The following is a 22,657-nucleotide window of genomic DNA, read 5'->3' on the forward strand; positions in this document are numbered from 1 at the left end:
CGCGGCCCGGACCGTGTTGCGCACTTACTGCCCTGCGGGCCACAGGGCAAAATCGCCATAGGCCAAGGTGCATATAGAAAACAAAGGAGCATTAAGCCCAATCTTTGTCGTGTTTTCAAGGAAGAAAACGGAAATGTGTAGTCGAGCTTTTTTGTACCCTGAAGTGTTTTTTTTATTGCCCTAAGTGATTTCCACAGGTTCTGGAATAACTCTTACAGCTTTGCCTTGCGCCCTCCTCTTTCGTGTGGGCTTTAAAAAAAAATCAAACCCACATATTAAAAGGGGGCTTTTTATCTGCCATCTAATGGCTTCAGAGCGATAATACACTATTATCTTCTTAAACCAGGAAAGGGGGAGGGGGGATTTTTCAGAAAAATTAAAAAAGAAAGTTTTTGTAGCTGTTCAGTTGCCACTAAGAGATTGCACAGTCAAACCGACTCTAAACACACTAGTTTGGATTCCTAAATATTTTCAAGTAAAGAATCTTCTCGTTTGAAACTTTGAATTAAAATAAAACACATTTACTCCACATATTTTTTAACAAAAAGAAAAGTCACATCAGGAAAATAACTGATTTTGTGGTAGCTGATGTAGTGTTTTCTTGTACGTGAATAGAATCCTGACATGTAGTGCACATTGATCCATAGCTTTAACTGACTCTGGGCTTTTGCTGACCAGGGTCTGTTTAATACACTCCATTCTAGGCCAAATCAGGACAAAAAGAAAAGATCCGAATCTAGGTATTTTATAATCTGCTTTTTAACCTCTAACCGCAGAGCACGCTGATCAGACCTCATATCTCGGAGGTTTAGGAGACAAGTTAGAACTGTAGCATGTACCCGTTCATTTCGTTTAATTTATGGTGTCTACGTCTGTGTTAGTGCGTCTGCACATAGGTGAGCATTTGAAGAAAGGAGGAAAGAGTAGGCCGCTCAGGTCGGAGCAAACAGTTCTGGGGCCAGACGGCCCGCCCCTCGTAGACAGCAGTCTTTCCTTGGCACAGAAGGCACCACACCTCACACCACTCTCCCAGGCGCCTGATGGACTGAGCCCCACCAGGGGACGCCGCTCCCTGGGCCTGGGCAGGGCTCTCGCGGACTCTCTCTTTCCCTTTCTTCCCACCACAAGCACTGATGACTGTTGAAGTCGTGGGAAGCTTCCTTCCCTGCAGAAGAGAGAACGTAGCAATCTGGGCTCTGCTCCCAACCCCGTAGAGATGGCCCAAACTGACACCAAAACGCCGATGCTCTTCACTTCCAGACCAGACCGTTGACCCTCCATTCATTTTGCCTCTTGGAACGTTCTTTTATGCAGTCTTTTACTTAGTCTTTTAGGGCAGTCTGAGTACAAATCAAAAGTCTAACTTGTCTCTGATTCCTCCTGTTGTCTATGTGTATATGCGTGAGAATAGAGGTGGATGAGAGTGTGCGTGTGTGCGTGTGTGCAATTTTATACGTCTGTGTATTTTCTTAAGTACCTGTGCACACATAGAGTGCATTACTGCCACCTTTTTTCAATAAGCTGTTTTATCAGTTATGGCTTCTACAAGTTTGCTAATTTAGACTCCTTTATTGCCATATCTTTAAACTAACAATAGATGATTTCGGTATATATATATATTTTTTTTTGCTTATTTATAGGTGCTGTATTTTATTATCTGATTGTTAGGAAGGGATGAAAGGGGCAAATATTCTTTAGAGGGATAGACTGCCGGCAGTATTGGGTATAATTTACAAGATGTAGTTGTCATACTGTATATTACTGATTGAAAACTTTCTGACCGTATTGTGTATCATTGAAACCTTTGTCTTAGGTCAACATCTTTGGATGACATTTTAATGGTGCATTCATTATTTCTTAAGTTTAATATTATCTTTTTTTGATTTGGGGGTGGGAGGGAGTTATAATTTTAGAGGTATGCTCCCGCTATTACACCTCAGTGTGCTTGTATTAATTAACTTGTAGGACTTTGACTGTAAGATGTGAAACCACATTTCTTGCATGATGTTTTAGAAATTATATATTTCATTTACAGTCTTTTAACCTGCAGCTGCAGCACTTAGTTCAAGTTTTCACAAATTTAAGAGTCACTACACTAAAGACAATGCCTTTTCATGAATAAGAAGTTTTCAGAAGGCTCTAGGAGGCTATGAGGCAGGCTGTTTGTCTTTTGATAGTTGCATCATCTCTGAACTTGAAATCTAGTTCAGTGAGAAGAGAATTCAGAATGAAGGAGCTTAAGGGGATACAGATTAACATCTGGCTCAGTTCAGGTGCATTAAGAAGAGCGAATTTGCATTAGTGACCCTTAGGACAGTGAGTAGCAGAGCCCCTGACAGTACTGTGGTGTCCTCTCCACAAAAACCTTGAGGGAATTTTGTCATGTGTGATGAATCACTAAATATCTGATTTTCATCAGAATCAAAAGCAGGGAGTTAACAGGAAATACTAGGGTAGTGTTTTAATTTTAAAGGCATGACTGTTATATATGGAGGTATTAAATCTGAAGAAATTGAAAAATTATAAAATTGTTCATTCTTGTGGCCAAATAGTAACAGTCTAAAACAGCCACTTTGGCTCTTCCAAGCAATTTAGTCATTTTTGTTGTGTTTTTTGTGGGGGTTTTTTTTTTAACTAGGTTATTGTTTATTTCCATTCTGTCTTTTTTGCCAGACTTACATCTGGGTGCTTGATACAATCAGTTGGTTAAATTTTGCTTGCAGTTCTGTATTTGTATTTTTTTCTTTATTTATTGTTTTTATTGCGATCCCAACCCTATCCTCTTTTGTGTTTAAGCTATCACCTTCTGTAATACTTCTAAGAGCTGCCACTAAATAACAGAAACCTGTCAGCACAGGAAGTGTCCCTCCCTCCTCATTGCGCCCCTCATTTTGAGTCTAAGGGTTGATCTTTCATCTTGATAAGCAATATTCAAGTGCCTTGAACAGCATCTTCTCCGTGGGGTTTCACCTTCAGCTGGCTGGCGTTCCAAGCAGTGGCTCCCACAGGCAGCTGACCTCCTCCTCTTTACGCTCCATCAGTTTAAAAAGCTGATTTGTACCTCTCCCCTGGGGAAAACAGTTCCATACAAAACACTAACACTTAATTACAAGCTCCATTATACCATTTTAAATGGCTTCTTTTTGTTAATTGGAGGCAGTGTTCATAACTTAAGGTTTTTGCCATTACTTATCTGGCTAAGTGGAGGCTTAGCATAAAATCAGTGTTCACATCAGCCTCTTGCTCCTTGGTTCCTACCCATGCTCTCTCGTGGTGTCTGAGGTGCAAGATGTGTGGGTTCTGGCCTAGACCCATCCACCGCCCGGCTCCCAAGTGACTTCCCTTAAATCTCCAGATCAGTCAGGATGTCTGTGATTTCTGTCCACCAGACCGCTTTTCTTGAGAAAGAATAACCACAACCATTAGCTCAATTTAATTATCCTCAGAGCCGACCTGCCTGAGGAGAACATCACAACCCGAGGTGGCTCATGGTCAGCACACTGCCCTGGGATGCAGGCTTGGGAGAAGTCTCCAGGAAATGCCAGGATCTTGACTCGTATGACTACTCTCAGACCCTGGCCATTGTATCTGGGCAAGTGACTGAGGCAAGAAGGTAACCATTCATGGCCTCCTGTACTTCCAGTGCACAAATGCCTCCCTGCCCAGTTTCCTTCCTGTTGGCATCTTTGTTTTCTCCCCACTTAAAAACCATCCTGTCCAATGTGGACGTCCAGGTCTCCTGGTTGGTGGTCCACACCCAGAGTGCTATGGAGCTTTGGGTTAAGTGTTCCTCCGTGCTCTCTCTGGCACGAGAGTCCCCCACCCTGGGTCCAGGAGAAAGGGAACACCCCATCTGCCTCCTTGGCGAGGGCACATCAGTTGTGCAGCTCAAGAGCAAACCTAGCAGAAGACATGTTGTTCTTTAATCCACGGGAGCGCTCCAGTGTCGGCTCACTCCCCTAAGATCATGCAGCGTCATGCTCTGAGAGACTAGAGTAAGAATCACCAGGCATCTCGGGCTGCAGGAGGGTGCCTTCCAGCTAATGTTGGACTGGGTTTCTTCGGCGAGGGCACATCAGTTGTGCAGCTCAAGAGCAAACCTAGCAGAAGACATGTTGTTCTTTAATCCACGGGAGCGCTCCAGTGTCGGCTCACTCCCCTAAGATCATGCAGCGTCATGCTCTGAGAGACTAGAGTAAGAATCACCAGGCATCTCGGGCTGCAGGAGGGTGCCTTCCAGCTAATGTTGGACTGGGTTTCTCTCTTTCTCCTGAACTCATGTTCTTTCATGCAGGACTAATCAATGAACTCTATTGACATTCTTTGCAATGTTTTTCATTCCTCTGATTTTAGAAAAACAAACCTCACTGAAAATAGCAGAGGAGCCGGGGGAGTATATGCACATCCTGGGATTGGCACAAAGTGGAACAATAATAGTGACTTACGAGAGCTGGAGCTGGGGGACCATAGCCTTTACCTTAAATGCACTATGACAGCCGCCTCTCCACAGGCCTATAAAAACAAGAATTGCTTGTGGCTATCCCAAGCCCCTGCTTTTGGAGGCCAGAAAGCCAGCTGTGAGGGGAGATGTAACAAGGTGCATCCCTTCAGGCTGGAGGTTTGGGTCCTTCCCTGGGTGTCCTCCCTTGTCACAGCCCTCATTTATCCCCGTCTACCTCACTAGCCTATGCTCCCATTTGACATCACTCCTCACCCACACCCTCCGAACCGTGCAGCAAGTGGGCTGGGGGGAGAGAAAAAGCTAGAAGGGTGGCATCCATGATCGAGGCCTGGTGGGCAGGCATCTCTCTCTTGTGAGCACAACCTGACAGACAGCTGTGCTCTGTGAGGCCGTGGATTTTCCTCTTGACTTCCACCTGTTCCTAAAGATCTGTCAGCTGTTTCCTTGGCAGGCAGGGACAGTCTCAAGCCTCAAAGGGCCTTGTCTTTGGCCTGCCTTTTCTTTCTACCCATTTCTGCGCAGCTGTTAAGATCCATCACAGTCATTTTCCTTGCCCTGGGCTGCCCCTAAATGGCCACATGAGGACACTTCCCTTGGGTTCCCGCCTGGCATGGGGGAACTCTGTCTTTATTCTCTCTGACACTGGGAGGTTAGGACTTCAGCTCCACTGTGACACTCCTTTGGAAACATCTCAAAGACAGGAGAGGATATAGCGTTCTCCAGCCCACTCACCCAGGCTTCAGTCACATGGCTCTTCCCACGAATATGCCCGTCTCCACCCAGTGCTAAAGGAAACCAGCTCCCAGGGCTGCTGGTTGGATGTGGATCCATCCACCATGGTGGCCAAAGTGTTCTGATGGAAAAGATTTGGAAGTGGGAGCATAAGATTGGTGCCATCACCGTGCACTTATTTACCGGTAAAAGCTCACGTGTAAAAATGCCCCCAGTCCTCCTGCAGTTTCATTTGGGCCTTGATGGCAGGTGAGCCTTCGTGACCCACAAGGCAGGGCTCCTGCCCTGAGTGGCAAGGTGGTGGCCTGGGACTCCAACGTGATGTAGTTCCATTTCCCGGTCCATTGAGTGGCAGGCTGGCCAGCTTGCTTGCTTGCTAAGAAATTGGTCCAATTTGACAATACCATTCCCATTCCCAGCAGTTTCTGCCTTTTGGTAGATGAAACCTACTGGGGAAAGAAAGGAAGAAACAAATTCCCAATTAAATTTCCAAAAAGATCCAGCCATAAACCCCTTAGAGCAGCGGTTCTCAACCTGTGGGTCGCGACCCCTCTGGGGGTCGAACGACCCTTTCACAGGAGTCGCCTAAGACCATCGGAAAACATATTTAATTACATATTGTTTTGTGATTAATCACTATGCTTTAATTATGTTCGATTTGTAACAATGAAATTGGGGGTCACCACAACATGAGGAACTGTATTAAAGGGTCGCGGCATTAGGAAGGTTGAGAACCACTGCCTTAGAGCAATGGTCGCCAACCGGTGGTCCGCAGACCACTGCTGGTCCGTGAGGTCCAAAAGGTAGGCGACCACTGCCTTAGAGGGGTGCTGAAGCTGAGGCCAGAGCCCTCTGGGTGAATCAAGGGAGCAGCCAGCTGAGCGAAATGGGCCCCATCCCAGAGTCTTCCTGCCCCAACAGCTCCAGCAGCCTGTGAGCCTCCTGCCTGGCCAGGGAAGAAAGGGAAATGCAACCTCCCCTCACCAGTCCCACTTGCAGGAACTGCCCCACGACCAGGCCGGCCTGCCCTTTCCACCACCTCCTCCCTCCAAAGATACCGTGTCCACGCTGACAGTGGCATCATCTCCATTTTCGTTTTTGGATGAAGTGACATTTAGCTTTAACAAGACATTTCCAAAGCGCCTAGTCTCCTCAAAAATGCTGACTTTAAAAGTTGGGCATTGTAGACAAAGAATCCTAAAAAAGATTAGTGAGAGAAAGACATTAGGCTATTCATAAATGTGCGCTTTCCCCATCCCCTTTACTAAACTTTTAAAATACCTTTGAGTTGCTTTTCATGATCATTTTATCCAGTACTGTTAAGAAGTGTAGCCTATGTTACTGTAATTTCTGTAGAGTTTAGGCTTTAATTTCTACCACAAAATGTGCTGTTTGCTATGTATCAAGCTTTCTGTGGTCAGAAAGGAAAGGTGCCTTATATCCCAATGTCACAGCTACATCCCTATGGAAAATAATCAGAAGCACAGTGTGTACGGAAGCTTTGGGACTTCCGTTGGTGAAACCAGACTCCCATCAGCAAGACACATGGAAGTGGCACGGGGCTGCTTTTGTTCTATAGTTCCTTTTTTCTCCTTTTTCATTTTCCTTTTGTCTTTTTTTTTTTTTTGTAGTTTGCTTTAAACAGAAAGCACTTAAATAGATGACTATATGTAAAAGCTCTGTGCAATAGAAATCATTTTTCTTCATTTTTAAGAGATAATGTATTGCACACCAAATGAACTCAAAGTAAGCTTTAGACCAGGACGATTCAGGTTGTGGATGAGTATGTTCACTGTAGTTCCGTTTATTCATGAACCGAAGGGAAACAGGCTTCCCTCCCCCCACCCCCGCCTGCCCATGGCTGACCACCAGGCTAGACCTGCAGGGCGCTCGGCCAGAACGCTGTCTGGGCAGCAGCGTGGGGGTGTTTGTGACTCAGCAGCTGAGAACCTCCCTTCCAGCACTTAACCTTTTCTTGTTGAGATGGATTGACTGCTACTGACCTGCCAGCGTGCGTGAGGATAATTATAAAAGGATGTTTCCTTGAGGAAAAAAAAATATTTCTATCCTCTTCTATTTATTATTAGGTTAATCATTTAAGTACTTATCAGGAGTATATTGTTGTTTTGTGTTGTTGTTGTTGTTGTTGTTATAAATGCTTTTTGCTATCACTCCAGTGGTTACTGTCTTCTGCCTCCTGCCCTCCCCTCCCACCCCCCAAAAAAGAACCGAAAGGCCTGGGGATTTAACTGGGGGGCAGAGGGAGTTTCTCCAGCAGAATTAGACGTCTGTCTCCAGAGTAGCCACTCAAACACTGGTGGTCTTCACGTGGCTTTTTAAATGAGAGTTGATGAACAAAAACCTACCAATGTGAGGAAATGCCGAGTTGAAGAACACTTGTGTGAGGAGCTGCAGAGGAGACTTAGAAAAGCAAGGTTGAGTTCCCCAAAGCCTCCTAGAGCCTCTGTAAGACTTCTGGGTTCATGAAGTTTCAGCAAGGAGCCCTGATCCGAGAGGGTGCGGCGGCCTGGCCAAGGCCATGACTTCCGAGGGAGAGAATGGTTTCTTGTAAGGCTCATGTGGGTTGACATGTTTTAGTTGGCTGTTGTTGTTGTTGTTGTTGTTTTTCTTGCATACAAATTTGGTCAAAACCATCTGTTGAAGCAACAGTGTTCTTAGTTTGGCTGTGGCTTGAGGATCCACACCAAGGAGGTCATGGGGGAGCCCCTCTCCCCCTTACTGTGGTTAAGTGTGTAGGGAAGTTAGATGTGGGCAGAGCTTTCTGTGGTAAAAGCACAGCCAACAAGACACCCAGTTGCTTGCAAAGGGGTGTGAGGGCGAAGTGGGTCTGGCCTCGGGCCTGTGGGCTCACCCTCATGGGCACAAGGGAAGGAAGCTCCCCCAGGCCAAAGCAGGGGCTCTGCCCACCCCCGCCGGAGCCAGACCGCTGTCTCTGCTCCCACCCACCGACCCCCGACTCACTTTCCACGTCATGACTTTTCCCCTTCTCTGAAGTCATTTGGAGGTCCTGCTTTTGTTCTCATCTCTCACAGAACGCCCTCCAATGAAAGAACTGTCCTCATCCCCTCCCCAAAGGGTTTCCATTTCTCTCTAATTAGTCTATGCATGTCTCTCTCTTGAGCCGTTTTCTGCCTCTTGAGAAAACGGGCATCTCATGTCCCACCATCTGAGACCCCTCAGAAAATGCTGTGCATTTTGGAGATGTGAGGATTCGTTCAAAATTCTTAAAGCATTTGAGAATAGCTTGTTATAAAATAAAAGTGGGGAAAGAAAAGGTTTTCCCACGTCCCTTCCCACTGAGTAAGACCTAGCTCTTTGCAATTGTGCAATAACTACTTGCCTGCGAGCGGGTAGCCACGCTCCTGTCCAGACTACTAACACAGCACAAGCCAGGCGCGCTCACGGAGTGGCGACTTCTTCCGGAGAGTTCTTAATAAGCTCAGCTCCCCCCAGTGTATCGTGGTGTCTTACATTTTAGCAGTATTTTATATTTTCTGTAACGCACTAAGTCTTAGATGTTTTTAGAGCTTGTTTGTTAATACTCACAATCACAGACTTTTTTAAAAGATCCTCACAGAGACCCAACTGACCAAAAAAAAAAAAAGGAAAAAAAAAGGCATCATTTATTTGTACAAATAGCTTTGAGAAGCCTCTGCTGTGTTGCTGTGACCCATCTCTGGTAACATTTTATTTCTTGCTATTTGTTTTCAACATTAAGAGTCAAAAGTTGCTCCGGCTGGCATGGGGGTGGGGGAGGCACCCGTCAGACCCTCGGCCTTGTCCCTTCTGTCTTTGGTTAGCCATACAATGTTTGTTCTCAGCACTGTACAACGGTCCCTATATGATATGGAGAAGCAATATCACTGTATGAAACTCACACCATGTATTATTATTATTCACTAGCACCCTAGGTGTGATAATTGAAGTAAATATCTTTTATACAAACACAAGAATGTGTGGGTCGTTTTTATTTAAAGTGCTCTGGCCTGAGAAGCAGCAAACACTGTCATTCTGGGTTGAAAGGCACCTCGAGAATTGCCCCCCGAGGCAGCCGTTCCTCCACCCTCCCATGCTTCCGGTGGTGTGTGGCGTCCTGGCAGGTGGCAGCAGAAACCTGGGCCTGGGTAGGATGCAATGGCCCCACTGTCCAATTTCCCGTGCAGACATGGTACCTGCTCCTTAAGGGCCTTAGTCCCTGCTCGCTGTCGTCACCTTTATTGTTTGGGGGCCCTTGAAGCACTGACCTCCCCAGCATCCACTTTATTGTCTGTGAAAAGGTGGCCCACAGTGCTGGGTCTGGCACTGGGCCGATGGTAGCTTGGGTGCCCAAGGCCACAGACAGGTACCGCTGCCTGGCCTCAGCCTGCGCTGTGGGGTCTCGCGCTGTGTCCCTGACTCCTGATGTGAAGAAGGAGCAGCCGAGGGCACCTGTTAATGCAGGCCAGTGAGTTCCCACTCAGGAAAAGGGAACAGTGTTGTGTGGGTTTCTGGAATGATCTGGCTCCTGAGAAGGGGCCTGTCTCTCCCGCCAATCTCGGGGCTGGAGGTGGGAGAGCTCGGAGAATTGGCTGCTAGGTGGTCCAAATGCTGTGACAGGTGTTTCTCATCGTGAGATCTACAGGGTTGGAAGAGAGTCGCCATCCTTACTGATGTACGACTGATTGGGAGGTGTTTGTTCGTTGTGCGTTAAGTTGTAGTTTTCAGAATGTGAAGCTCCTATATGTGACACAGAAACATGAGTTAAACGGGACTCGAACCTCCAGTGTGAGACCCCAGAGCCTGGGACAGTCTCGCATCAGTGCCAGGTGCTCCTGGCAGCCCCGTGTTTCATCTGGTCACTTGAGGACATGGGTATGTCTAAAGCTGCCCCCAAAGCTCTGCCCCCCTCCCCTCAGACGGGAGAATTAGCATAAAACCACTAGAGCTCCTCCAGTTTGACAAAGTCAAGTCTAGCTCAGCTAACATTCTGCTATTTTTCTGTTTGCTAGTTTAGGTATGCCCCAATTTTTAAAGATCCACTAGCTAAATTAAAATATAAAATGTTAAAAAAAAATACACTTAGCACAGTCCTTTTCCCCCTAAAATCTCCCCAAGTGCTTTTAAAGTGAGATTTAATGAAGCAAAACGGCAGTTGCACATGGTGTTGCAGGCCTGACTCTGCTTTTGTAAACTGCCAGTTCCAGCGGCAGCAGAGGAAGCAAGATTTGGTGTTGTGGCTGCAAGTGGGCGATGCCCCCGCCCCAGGCAGAGTGCTTAGCCACCCTGTGTGTGGCCTTTCTCCTTGCCCTGTAGTTAAGTGGGTCTGAATGAAATAATGTGCCTTATTTGATGCCCTGAGGAAACACAATTGCAGATGTACAGGGAATGGCAACAAGATGATATAATTATTGGAGGGAGGGGAGGAGGGAGGGAGTCGTCTGCCATGATCCTGTCTGCTGTGTTTAAAAGGGCCTCTAGCCCGGCCCTTTGGCTCCGTTGTTTAGAGCGTTGTGGTCAGGGCACTCACCACAGGCAACCGATCAATGTTTCTCTCTCACATCGCTGTTTCTCTCTCCCTCCCTTCTTTAAAATCAATTTTAAAAAAAAAGTATCCTCGGGTGAGGATTTTAAAAGGGGGCTCCAAGTGGCTGTCTTGGGACCTGGTTGCTTCTTCCTCCACGGCTCTTGCATGGCGGCTCTGGGGGTCACTGCTTCCGCATTGGCGCGCAGGCGCGGCATTGGTTCCTGTAGGGTGGTGAGAACCGGATGGTGATGTTGGGGTGCGGTGGGGCCGGTCTTCAAGTTCTTGATGGGAGTCTGGCCCACCCAGCGTGCAATGAGCTGTGTTAGTGGAAGTGGGAGATGCAGCCCAAGCCCGGGTTGGGTAGGCATTCATAGGTTCCTGCCTCTTCCAAGAAGCTTGAGCTCTCAGAATGTCGGTGGAAAGCACCTTTTTTTTTTTTTCCAAGCAAAATGGTTTGTGGACAGGTAAAGCAGAGCTGCTCTGTTCGGGGCGCGGTGGGGGGTGCTCCAGGGAGTTAGATTTGAGGACCCCACTCACTGACCAGGGGGGCATAGGCCGTTCCTTGTGGTCAGGGGGCACTGCGTTGGAGCTGGAGACCCAGCATCTCCTCTTACCAGCTGGTGTGACATGGGCAAGTCTTGGTTCATGCTCGGGAAATCTTTTCTGAAAGAATGAATGAATTTAACTTCTTTGAGCTTCTCTTTCCATCTCTGGAAAGGGAATATAATAATGCCAGTCCCACAGGGCTGCTGAGACGACAAAGTGATAATACCTGCACACTGCTCAGCATGGCGCCTGGGCCCATGGCGGGCACTCGGGGCGTGTCCGTGGCTGTCGGACAGGGTGATAGACGGGGCATCAAATACGGCACATTATTTGGTTGCAAGAGCAGCTGCCTGCAGTCAAAGTTGTTTCCACCTTGGGCCAGAGCAGGAGGGGCCCTGCTCAGGGCCAGGCTCTCCGGTTAGCCAGAGCCCCAGCGGCCGCCAGCCTCAGCTCGCCGTGGTGACGCCTGTGATGTACCAATCAGCACCCAGGGCAGGCAGCAGAGTCCTCCACACCCAGCAGCTCTCCAGCCCCTGATGAAAACTCAGGGCTCGGTGTCCTGGAATGTCCGAGGCTGCCACCACTGGACTCAGTCACAGACAGGAAGGAGGACCTCCCTGCTCCCCACTCTTGCGGAGAGGGGGCTGCGCCCTCCACAGAGGTGGCTTCCTCTTAGAGACCCATCTGACTTAAGCATCTGTCAAAGCTGATCCCCCTCCACTTACAGCCGAACCCAGAAGCCTCCCATGTTTGAGGAGACTAGATCCTCTGGGGCCCTGGTTCTCACTGCAGGTGACTGTACCCCTGGGGCACTTGGCAATGTCTGGAGACATTTGGGGCTGTCACAAGTGGGTGGGGATGCTACTGGCAACTACAGCCGTGATGTTCAACCGTGTACTGCGAGAATTTCTAAAACGTCAGGGGCACTGACCACTCTTCCCTTAGATTGTCAAATTTAAAAAACAAAATGACAACAGCCAACGCAATAGCCATCCTGTGTGACTGAATCAAAATTGTACCTACTTTTTTTTCTGTCAGATTGGCAAAAAATATATATTTTGGTGTGCCACAGAATTTTAGTAATTAGGTTATGTGTGCCATGAGATTTTTAAAAAGGTTTAAAATTGCTGTTCTAGAGCAGTGGTTCTCAACCTTCTGGCCCTTTAAATACAGTTCCTCATGTTGTGACCCAACCATAAAATTACTTTTGTTGCTACTTCATAACTGTAATGTTGCTACTGTTATGAATCCTAATGTAAATATCTGATATGCAGGATGGTCTTAGGCGACCCCTGTGAAAGGGTCGTTCAACCGCCAAAAGGGTCACGACCCACAGGTTGAGAACCGCTGCTCTAGAGGATGCCAAACCTGCTGATAAACATCCTACGATGCATAGAACAGTCCCCCCACGCCCACAAACAATGGCCTGGCCCCAGACATCAATGGTGCTGAGCTCTAGAGTGGCGGAGTTCCTTCACTGGTACCTTGAGCGGATTGATAGTCACTGAGGACTGCTGTGTGCCAGCGACGTGCTCCAAGCTAGGTGTCCAGTGGCCTCAAGTCGCTCACAGCCCAAAGGGGAAACAGACCAGGTGCTGAACCACAGCCGAGGCTGGTCTTGTCGTTGGTACTGAGGGGCATCTGAGTGGCAACTTGGGAAAGGGCAGACTTCACAGGGAGTGGCCTTGAGACGGGAAGAGGCACTTCGGGTAAGCAGGCCAGGACAGGATACCAAATTGAGGGGCGGCACATGCTCAGAGGCAAGTGTCAGAGCGACAGCAAGGGCTGTGCTGGGGAAGGTGCGCGGGCGGGGAGCGGGTGACCATGCTGATAGACACAGAGCCAGTCTGGAGGTGAGCCAGCGCTAGGTGAGGCTGTTCTTTCCACCCGGCATCTAGAAGGACTCGGGTGTCACATTAGCGAGGTGCAAGGTCACCGTGGGGCTTCGTGCTGGCACGTGTGTAGTCCCAATGCCAGGGCCAGTTTGTGCCCGTTAGGTTTGAGTCGCACATCTATGTAGAGAATGCACCTCGCAAAGGGGTGTCCTGGAGATACAGATCGAGCATCATTAGCTTACCAATGGACCCCAGGTGGCCAGGGTGAACGAGCGGAAAGAGAACGGTGTGCAGGGGCGGTGCCAGGTACAGCATGTTCCCAGCTCAGCAAGGGGGAGAACCAGCAAAGGAGACTGAGGAGGGGCGGCCAGCAGGACAGGAAGCCGGGAGGGTGCAGTGACCTGGAAACCAGGTGCCGATGGGTCAGTAAGACGAGGGCTGAGCACAGAGATGTGTGACGCTGGTAAGGACAGTTGACATAGTGAGTATCTGAGTCTGATGGGAAAGGTTTAGGAAAGTGGACACTTAGAATAGAAGACTTCTTCTAGCTGGAGGGGGCAGTGAAGTCAAGAGAGAGAGAGTTGGGGGAGGGGATGAAGAGGAGAGGAGAGAGAGAATCAGATGGGGGACCATGCTCTGTAGTTGTGGAAAGGAGAAGCAAGAGCTGGTGCTGCAGGAGAGGGAATTCACTGGCCGGAATGGGGAGCCCTTGCACAGGAGTGAGGGGCTGGCACCTGCTGGCACAGGGAGTGCTCAGCACTCATCTCTGGCCACCCGGGGACAGACAGGTGCAGAGGCGGGGAGGGGGTGGATGTGTGAGCTGCTCGCTCCCCTCAGAGCTCTCCACGCAGAAAGACTTGTGCCTTTAGCAGCCCCAGAGTGCCTACCTGGCTTGCAGGTGGCTGATTGAATAACAGAGTCCCCCACACCCCCCCGCAAAGAAAGTGGTAGACACAACTTCCCAGGCCTTGCCATCCGACTCCAGTTGTGATAAGGTTCTACATTTAATCAGTGTGCAGTCAGAAATCGTTCTTGACCTTAAGTCATAGTTCAGCCTCCTTAAGTTTTGACCTTGACCTTGCTTTGCTGTTTCTCCCCTCTGTGAAATGGACTCTCTAGGACAGCGGCCGCCAACCCGTGGTCCGCAGAGCACTGGTGGTCCGTGAGGTCCAACAGGTTGGCGACCGCTGCTCTAGGAAGCCTCCTCAGATTCCCCCGGAAGGATGTGGTTTCATGAACTTTCATGAGGGTAGGAGGCTGCCTTGGGCCCATCTCACAGGGGGCTTCTGCCACCTTGCAGAGGCAGGAGTTCTCTCCACCCTCCCCCCCTCCCCCCCCCACACTCATCTGTGTGTCGCCCCGCCTAGATGCAGGCATCTCCCCTAGATGCAGATACTCGATTTTGCATGCTCTGTACTCCTGAATACCCTCTCTCTTGAGCACATCCCCTCACACAGTGTCTGCCCATCGTGCTGCCCATCTGGCATCTGTCCAGAGTGGTGCCCAGGTCCCTCCGCCACACCCCTGCTGCTTCCCGCTGCACTACTGTTTGACCAGACCCTCCCCGTGGTTCACTCCAGCCCTCACCCCCTCAGCCTTTCTTTCGACACCAGTGATCCCTCCTTACCCGTTGATGCTCCCTGTTCAGCTTGGTGCCTTAACACACTTTCTCCTGATGTCCATCCTGCCTCCTGCTTCCTCTTCTCCGGGTCTTTCCCAGGACGCCTCTGAAAATGTCAGCGTTCCAGGAGGCCCTGGCCATTCTCACCGCAGTGCCCTCTGGGCTCCCACATCTGCTGCTGGGGGCTCAGCCAGCCCTGGGCCCTGAGCTCTCGCCAGCCTGCATCTCCCCCCTCAGGCCCAGGGGTCCAGCTTCCCACACAGAGGTCCCCTTAGCTGTTCACTAGCACGCCATACTCAATAGAGCAAACCACGCTGCTGCTCACCCATTCCCCGAGTCGGGGCCAGTTCCAGGCATGGAAGAGGCACGCCCCTCCTTCAGGGACACCCACGTGGTCAGGCTCCTGGCCTTCTCATCCCTCCAGTGCAGAATGACAGGTGCATCCATGGGGCTCCCAGACAATGTCCAGGTCTTGCCCTGCAGCCTTGGGTCCGTGCCCCTGCTTAGGGCCTTCATTCAGTCTTATCCCATCACCTGCACTGCCCGGCCTTGCCCAGCCTCTTCCCTGGGGCTCACGGGCAGCCATCCTCCATGTCTGCTGTGAGCATGCCAGCCAGCCCTCAGTTTCATGCACAGCCACCTCTCCACTCAGCCTTGCACCCCCAGAGATCAACTTAGCAGCTAACCCAGTGTCTGGGTGCGTTTGTAGCAGCAGCAGCAGCAGCAGCAGTGGCAGGCTGTCCAGGCCAGTTTAACAAAGCCCCTGGCGCCGCAGGCTGGGGCTGCCTGGGATGAAGGGTTGCTGTCAGGGCCCTCACACATTCACAGCGTCACGTGTGTGCTCGGGCAGGGACCTGTGTGCCCAACCCCTTAGCAGCAGGCACAGACACAAATACACAGGAACACCTGCCTGGGGACCCCACCTCTCCCCCGTGCACACAGATGCCTCCAGAGGCTGCAAGTCGCTCCTCCCCCAGGGTCCTGGCTGAGACCAGGCTGGGATGGCCACAGGCTGGTGACAGACAAGATATGCAGTCCCCGGAGTCATCTCACTGGCATTTTATCCAGCCCTCACGTCATGCTTCCCTCTGCACCATGCTGCGTGCACACCTCCAGGGACGCGGGCTCGCTCTGCTGGGCAGCAGTCCCCCGCTCCACAGGTTCCCCACCTCTGCCCTGTCTCATCTGTCCCCCGGGCCCTCATCCCTGAAAATGGGATGCTCCTCACCTAGCCTTCTCTGGGCTCCACACCTCCATTCGTGCTGGGGTCTGTGTACCCACCCCCACGGTCATTGCAACACCCTACTTGGATGTGCTCCTGATGTGGCTCCTTATGGATTCCCCGTGGCCAGAACGTTCCCTCTCACAGTTCCTCTCCCCCATCTCACCACAACTTCTGTCCACCTCGCCTCCTAAGCACGTGTGGTGCAGCAAGGTGACGCTGCTCTTCAGTCCCATCCTGCAGGTCTGAGACCACAGGACCCCACCTCCAGGCCAGTGGGTCATGGCATTGGGGGTCTCTCTGGGCCTCTTGCCCATGGGGTTTGCTTAAAGCTCTCATAGGCCATCCAGTACCTATACGCTCCCAACCCTGCCACCCACAGGCCTCCCTCTTCAACTTGGCCCTGCCCTCGGGTCCAATCTCCTCCCCCAGCCCCACCTTGGACCCTCACTTCCGCCACCACCACTGACCCGCCAGGTACAAGGAGGTGCTCAGTGGTGTCTAAAGGAAGAAATCTATTCAGGATCTGAACCATTTTGGGCCTTCCTCCATGTGGGGAAGGGCTTAGACATAGCCATGGTGGACACCCTGGGGGTTGGTCTCAGGCTGGGAAGCCTCCGTTCATCTGTTCTGACTGCCCGGACTGTGGTGAGGTGTGTAAAGGGTTTGGCATGCAGCGGTCACCTAGGAGATGAAGCGGGTGGAGCGGGTGAAGCCGACTGCCCCTGCCCCTGTCCTGGCCTGGGTTGGCCAGCTGGTCAGCAGGATTCAGAGTAAAGGGTGAGTCCACCTGGAAGGCACAGGGGCCCTGCTGGTATTGCATAGCCTGGGGCCTTTGGGCATTTCTGAGACCACAGTGCCCCCTGGTGGCCATGCAGTCCTTCCAAAGGAGAGCACCGTGTGCCTCAGGGCTTGGGCCTCCCTCTCTGGGGAGGTTTGTTGTCACCATTTTACAGATGAGGCCCAGACCAGGTGGCTCAACTGCCCAGAGTCACACAGTCAAGCAGAAGTAGGGCCAGAACTCAAACTTGGGTCTGCCTGGCTTCTAAGCCCCACTGTCTGCCCTGCCAGCGGCTGCTGAAGGCTCCCACGGGGCCTGGGCTGGGAGAACACCCCCACATCTCCCACCTTCCAAAAGGGCAGGGACATGGATTTGCCTGGTGGGAAAGACACTGTACACTTGGATGGAGGAGAAAGGGACAGGGATTCCTGGGTCCCCCCAACCCCCATCCCCACCACCTATTGGGTGAGGGGCTACTGGTGTCAGCTCCAGAGGTGGGGCCCCTCACTCCCCCAGCCCTTACTTGGTCTGAAGGAGGCCTCCCACCCCACATTGCACCCCAGTACCTTTCTCCACCACTGCTACCCCGAGGCCTCTTCTGGTCACTGACCCAGGGCAGCAGCCCTGGAAGAAACTTGGGGCTCCTTGTGTTCAGCCTCCGTGCCCTGCTTGACAGGCAGGGGGTGGCCAGGCTCACCCAGCTGGTCATGGCAGAGCCGGGGTGGACCGGGTTTCCCAAGTCCTGGACCTGGACTCCTTCCCTTACCCGGGGGTTTCATGAGCACAGAGAGTTCTTGGGCCAGGAGTGCCCCTGACCCTGCTGGCTGCTCCCATGGCAGTCCTTCAGGCAGAAGAAGGTGGGGAGGGAGCAGCCAGCACTCCGCTGTGGCCCCCAGGAAGTCCTGCTTATGGCCTGGTGGTTGGAGCGGCAGGAAGGGGCCAGGCACCCCGGGTCCCACCAGGCTCCCTCTGATGGCCGTGTCTTCCTTTGGCTACAGGGCGCTGTGCAGAGCTGCAGGTCCACGTCACCGAGGCCATGGCCATGGTGACTGAGCAGAGGGAGCTGATTGCCCGCCTGGAGCAGGATCTCAGCACCATCCAGTCCATCCAGCGGCCAGATGCCGAGGTGAGCCCCCTCTACTCCCTCCCCCCTCACCACCCACTAAGGGCTCTCTCTCTGGGTTTTGCCTGCTCACTTCACCTGGAGGCCCAATTCGGACAGAGGCAGGCCTCCTCCAACTGGCACAAGCACCCTTCAGGCACTGGCGTGGACCTCTGCCCTGGGAGCTCTGGGCAGGAGCAAGGCCAGGATTTACCCACCCATCTCACAAGAGGACTGAGGCCCAAAGATCATGGGAGGCTGGAGCCCAAGGGCCCTTGGAGGTGATCACATGACCCCCTCATTTTATAAATGAAGAAATGGGGCTCAGGAGAAGCCGGGCTGGCCCAGGGCACACAGCAGACTGGCTGGCAGGACCAGGGACGCCAGCCACTGTTGGCCATGAGGGCTGAGTGGCCAGGTGAGAGCCCTGCCCTGCTCTAGCTTCTGGGGTAAGCTCGGGGGCCCTGCCTTCTTTTTCGTGGCCCATGAGAGGTGGCCTCTCCCGGCCCTCCTGTGGCCACTGTGTACCTGCCCCTGCCGCCAGTCCACCCCACTGCTCCTTGCCCCCCATTTGCTTGGCACTTGAAAGACTGTTCAATGCCGCATGTGAAGTACCTCCCCACCTCTCCTCTCACCTGCAGGGTGCAGCCGAGCACGGCCTGGAGAAGATCCCAGAGCCCATCAAGGAGGCCACCGCCCTGTTCTATGGTGAGGAGGGGCCGACCTGACCACCCAGGGCAGCCATCGGCCAGTGGGGAGCAGGGAAGGGAGAAGAAGTGATGCGGCCAGAGCCCTGGTTCCAAAGAGCATGCCCCCTCCCCCAAAGAAAGTCAGGGCCCCCATCCCAACAATGCAGCAGCAACATTAAGGAGGGGTGAGCTCCCCACTTGCCCTTGTAGGCCTTCATCTGACATGCCCCCTGGAGGTCTTGACCCCTGTGGCCCTGCCAGTGGCCTGTAGAGGGCTGGTGGGTGGTGGTCAGCTCCCCAGGGAGGCCTTGGCGTGGAAATGCAGCCAGAGAGCTCCCAGCGCTGATGGAGAGGTGGCCTCCTCCAGTGTGGAGGCCAGAACCTGCGAGGGGATACTCCTGGCTTCCGGCGAGATCAGTGGTCCTTCGCTTCCCCTGGAGCCGGAGTCTGACAGATGCAGGGGTCTTGGATCCAAGTACAGAGTAATGGGGTGGGGCCTGGCCTTCAGATTGTGGCAGGGCCTCCCCTCCCAGGGCCCCTATTCTCATGTCATACTCCTTCCCGTCCCCCAGGCCACCCTTCCCCGACCTCTCATCACCTTGTGCTTAGACACCCTGTGCCTTCTACCCATGGCACTCAGCCAGAGCTCCCTCGCGGCTGCGACCACCCAACCTGAGGGCCCACTACTAGGCTCTGACTCCTTCCACCCCAAGCCACTCTCCCCTACTTCCTAGGACCCACGGCACCAGCCAGCGGCACCCTCCCCGAGGGCCAGGTAGACTCACTGCTGTCCATCATCTCCAGCCAGAGGGAGCGTTTCCGGACCCGGAACCAGGAGCTGGAGGCTGTGAGTCACATGCTTCCCTCCCCTACACTCCTTGGACCTGAGGACACAGTGGGGGACACTCAGACTTGGGGGAGAAAGATGTGTCACAGACCCCAAATTGCAGAGGGATTAGATTTGCTCTGTGCAGTCAAGGAGGGCTTCCTAGAGGAGGCCGTGCCATGCTGGGCTTTGAAAGAGGAATCAGACACCCAAGGTAGAGGAGATTACGTCAGCAGAGACACGGGGACAATATGCCTGAAGGGAGTGCAGGTCATCGCAGGGCTCCTGTGAGAACACAGAGCTGCCCGGCAAGTGCCCCACAGCCAGGTGGGAGCACCAGCAAAGGATTTCAGCAGGAGAGCAAAGGCTGGAGGGTCAGAAGGATCGCTTGGGCAGCTAATTCAGGACAGAAGGCTGGGGAGTGGTCACCGTCATCCAAGAAGAAACTTGTAAATCAGATGGGAGACTTGGAGAAGCAGGGGAGGCTGGAGAGAGGAGGGTCTTTGAGATCGATAGAGACACACGGTCGAGGGATGTCAAGGTGCTCTGTGAGGTCTGAGAGTCGACTGGCTGCTCAGCACCTGGCTGGTGGCCTTCCTGGAGGAGCACCATGAGGAAGGGGCAGTCAGCAAAGGTGACTGGTCCGTTACCTCTGAGCCTTTGATGTGAGGTGCCTCCACGTGCGCACTGTTGACACATAGATGCTGACGGTAGCGCCAGCAGGAGGGCTGTGGTCTTGGAAGAGTAGGGAGCAGAACCCGAGAGAGTGAGGATGGAGTAAAAGATGCAGGAGCACGCTGTTTCTTTTAAAGCCTCCAAGATGTCCCCACAGAGGGAGTAGACACTGGATCCAGAGTGCAGAGGACGCAGTGTCAGACCAGAGGAGCACCCAGAGTGGCACCATCCTGGCTCTGGGGACTGCAGACCCCACCCCCCATCCCATAGAGCCAAGCCCCCCTGACCGCTCTCCAAGGAAGAATATGAGCCAGGAAGGTTTCCATCCTTTTCAGAGAGCCACTTGATGCTGGAATGTCTGACCCTTCCTCTCCAAACCCACAGTTCCCCCGGTTTCCAGGTTCAGACCAGGGAGGGCAGACGTTCACTGAGCAGCCACTGCGGGCCAGGCCCAGTGCTGGTCCAGTGACAAGAGTGGGCCAGATCCAATGAGACCCTCTGTGATCCAGGCTCACGAGGCTTCAAAGGAAGGATGTCAGGGAGGCTCCCCTCACCGCTGCCTGCACGGGCAGTGGACTGGGGACACCCACATGCCCGTCAGGGGCTGGGACAGCCACACTGTGGGATGCTATGCAGCCCTCAAAAGAAGGCCTTCAAAGTAAATTACATGGGAGAGAAAAAGTAAGGGTTAAGTATTCTACCTTTTGCTTTGAAAATCTAGACTTTTTTATCATGTACTTTTTAAAACTTACGGCAAAACACACACAACAAAATTTACCATCTTAACCATTTTTAACTGTACAGTTCAGCGGCATTAAATACACTCACCACCATCCATCTCTAGGACTCTTCATCTTCCCAAACTGAAACTCTATACCCATTAAGCACTAACTCCCCATCCCCCCCGCCCCCCAGCCCCATTCTACTCTCTTTCTGTGAATGACTTCCAAGCACCTCATGTGAGCAGAATCATCCAGTGTTTGTTCTTTGTGACTGGCTTATTTCACTAAACATCATGTCCTCAAGCTTCCTCCATGTTGTAGCACGTGCCAGAATTGTCTTCTTTTTTATGTCTGGATCCTATTCTTTTGGATACACATTTGTGTATCCATTCATCTGTTGATGAGCACTTGCGTCACACATCTTTGGCGACTGTGAATAATGCTGCTAAGAGTGTGGTGTGCAAACAGCTCTCGAGTCTCTGCTTTCAATTCTTGGGGGTGTACCCCCAGAAGTGGAATTGCTGGGTCGTTTGGTAATTCTGTGTTTACTACCATGTCCTTCTTAGTGCTGTTTGAATTGTTAACAATGTGAAGAAAACACCTACTTAAGCATTTGAATAAAATTGAAAAATGAGGTCCCATTTCACCTTGCCCCTAGATTGGCAGACATTAAAATCACATAGTATAGGATTCCATTTACATGAAATGTCCAGAATAGGCACATCCATTGACACAGAAAGTAGATTAGTGGCTGTCAGGGGGATAGGGGGAAAGGGGAATGGGGAGTGACTACAGACAGGTTATTGGGGTGATAAGATGCTCTGGAATTAGTGGGGATAGAATTGTGAAGATTTTTTAAAAAACTGAATTGTAAACTTTAAAAGGGTGATGTTTATGTTATATGAATTATGTCTCAATGATAGTTTTTAAAGGCCTATAATACCATAAACAAATAAAACATGATGAGACCTGACCCAAGAACTGTGACTTCTGCCTGAGGCAAGGTCACAGGAGGAAAGGGGGCACTTCCCAGAGCCCGAGGAGGGTCTTAGTAGGTCAAAGAAGAGGCTGCAGGTAGCGGAGCAGTAGCTGTGCCAGCCTGGAGGCCTCTCCCGCCACCCCTTCCCCGGCTGGCCCTGCTGCCCACCCACCACCTGCCTGCCCACAGGAGCACCGCATGGCCCAGCACACCATCCAGGCCCTGCAGAGCGAGCTGGACAGCCTGCGCGCCGACAACATCAAGCTCTTCGAGAAAATCAAGTTCCTGCAGAACTACTCTGGCCGGGTAAGTGCCCTCCCCAGTTTCAACCCCAGGTGTCGCAGGCAGTGCGGGCACTCCGAGGCAGGAGGGCGGGGGCAGTGGCCTGCTGGGCAGCACTGGGCTGTCTGGCCCCCTCTGCCTGCCAGCTGTCCTCCCTCAGCTGGGGAGAGCCCCCCACAGGGCCCTAGTGGAGGCTCATGCATCAGATCCATCCAGGAGGTGGTGAGGTACAGCGAGAGGCAGGGAATACAAACTTACATTTGTTTAAAGCCATACCAGAATTTGGCCCAACATCCCCCAAAAAACAATCCAGAGCCCAAAGCGGGCCCTGGCAAGTGTTCTACGTGGTTACGGTGTCAGCCCGGCACCAAAGGGTCTGGTCAAGGGAACATACCTGGGTTGCAGGTTCAACGCCCAGCCTGGTTGGTATGTATGCAGGAGGCATCTAATCGATGTGTGTGTGTGTGTGTGTGTGTGTGTGTGTGTGTGTCTCATTCTTTCTCTGTCCCCTCTCCTCCTGCCCTTCCACTTTCTCTAAAAATCTATGGAAAAAATATCCTCAGGTGAGGATTAACAAAAAGAGAGAAAAAACAGAGTGGAAATCTATTCACTTGGTTCTGGGCCCAGGAGGGCTGCTGCTGGACCACCTCGTGCGAGGA

General features: G+C 51.9%; 1 protein-coding gene across 2 annotated transcripts in view; it reads left to right on the top strand.

Moving 5' to 3' along the window:
• CUX1 (cut-like homeobox 1) overlaps positions 1-22,657 on the top strand; it is a 339,346-nt gene that overhangs the window by 313,291 nt on the left and 3,398 nt on the right. For both annotated transcript variants that reach the window (XM_014550122.1, XM_014550123.1), the window contains exons 15-18: positions 17,722-17,849; positions 18,467-18,533; positions 19,249-19,361; positions 21,906-22,022. In XM_014550122.1, the coding sequence (XP_014405608.1) occupies positions 17,722-17,849; positions 18,467-18,533; positions 19,249-19,361; positions 21,906-22,022 (425 nt within the window). The remainder of the gene's footprint in view (positions 1-17,721; positions 17,850-18,466; positions 18,534-19,248; positions 19,362-21,905; positions 22,023-22,657) is intronic.

Source organism: Myotis brandtii, unplaced genomic scaffold (assembly GCF_000412655.1).
Source record: "Myotis brandtii unplaced genomic scaffold, ASM41265v1 scaffold583, whole genome shotgun sequence".
Lineage (NCBI taxonomy): Eukaryota > Metazoa > Chordata > Mammalia > Chiroptera > Vespertilionidae > Myotis > Myotis brandtii.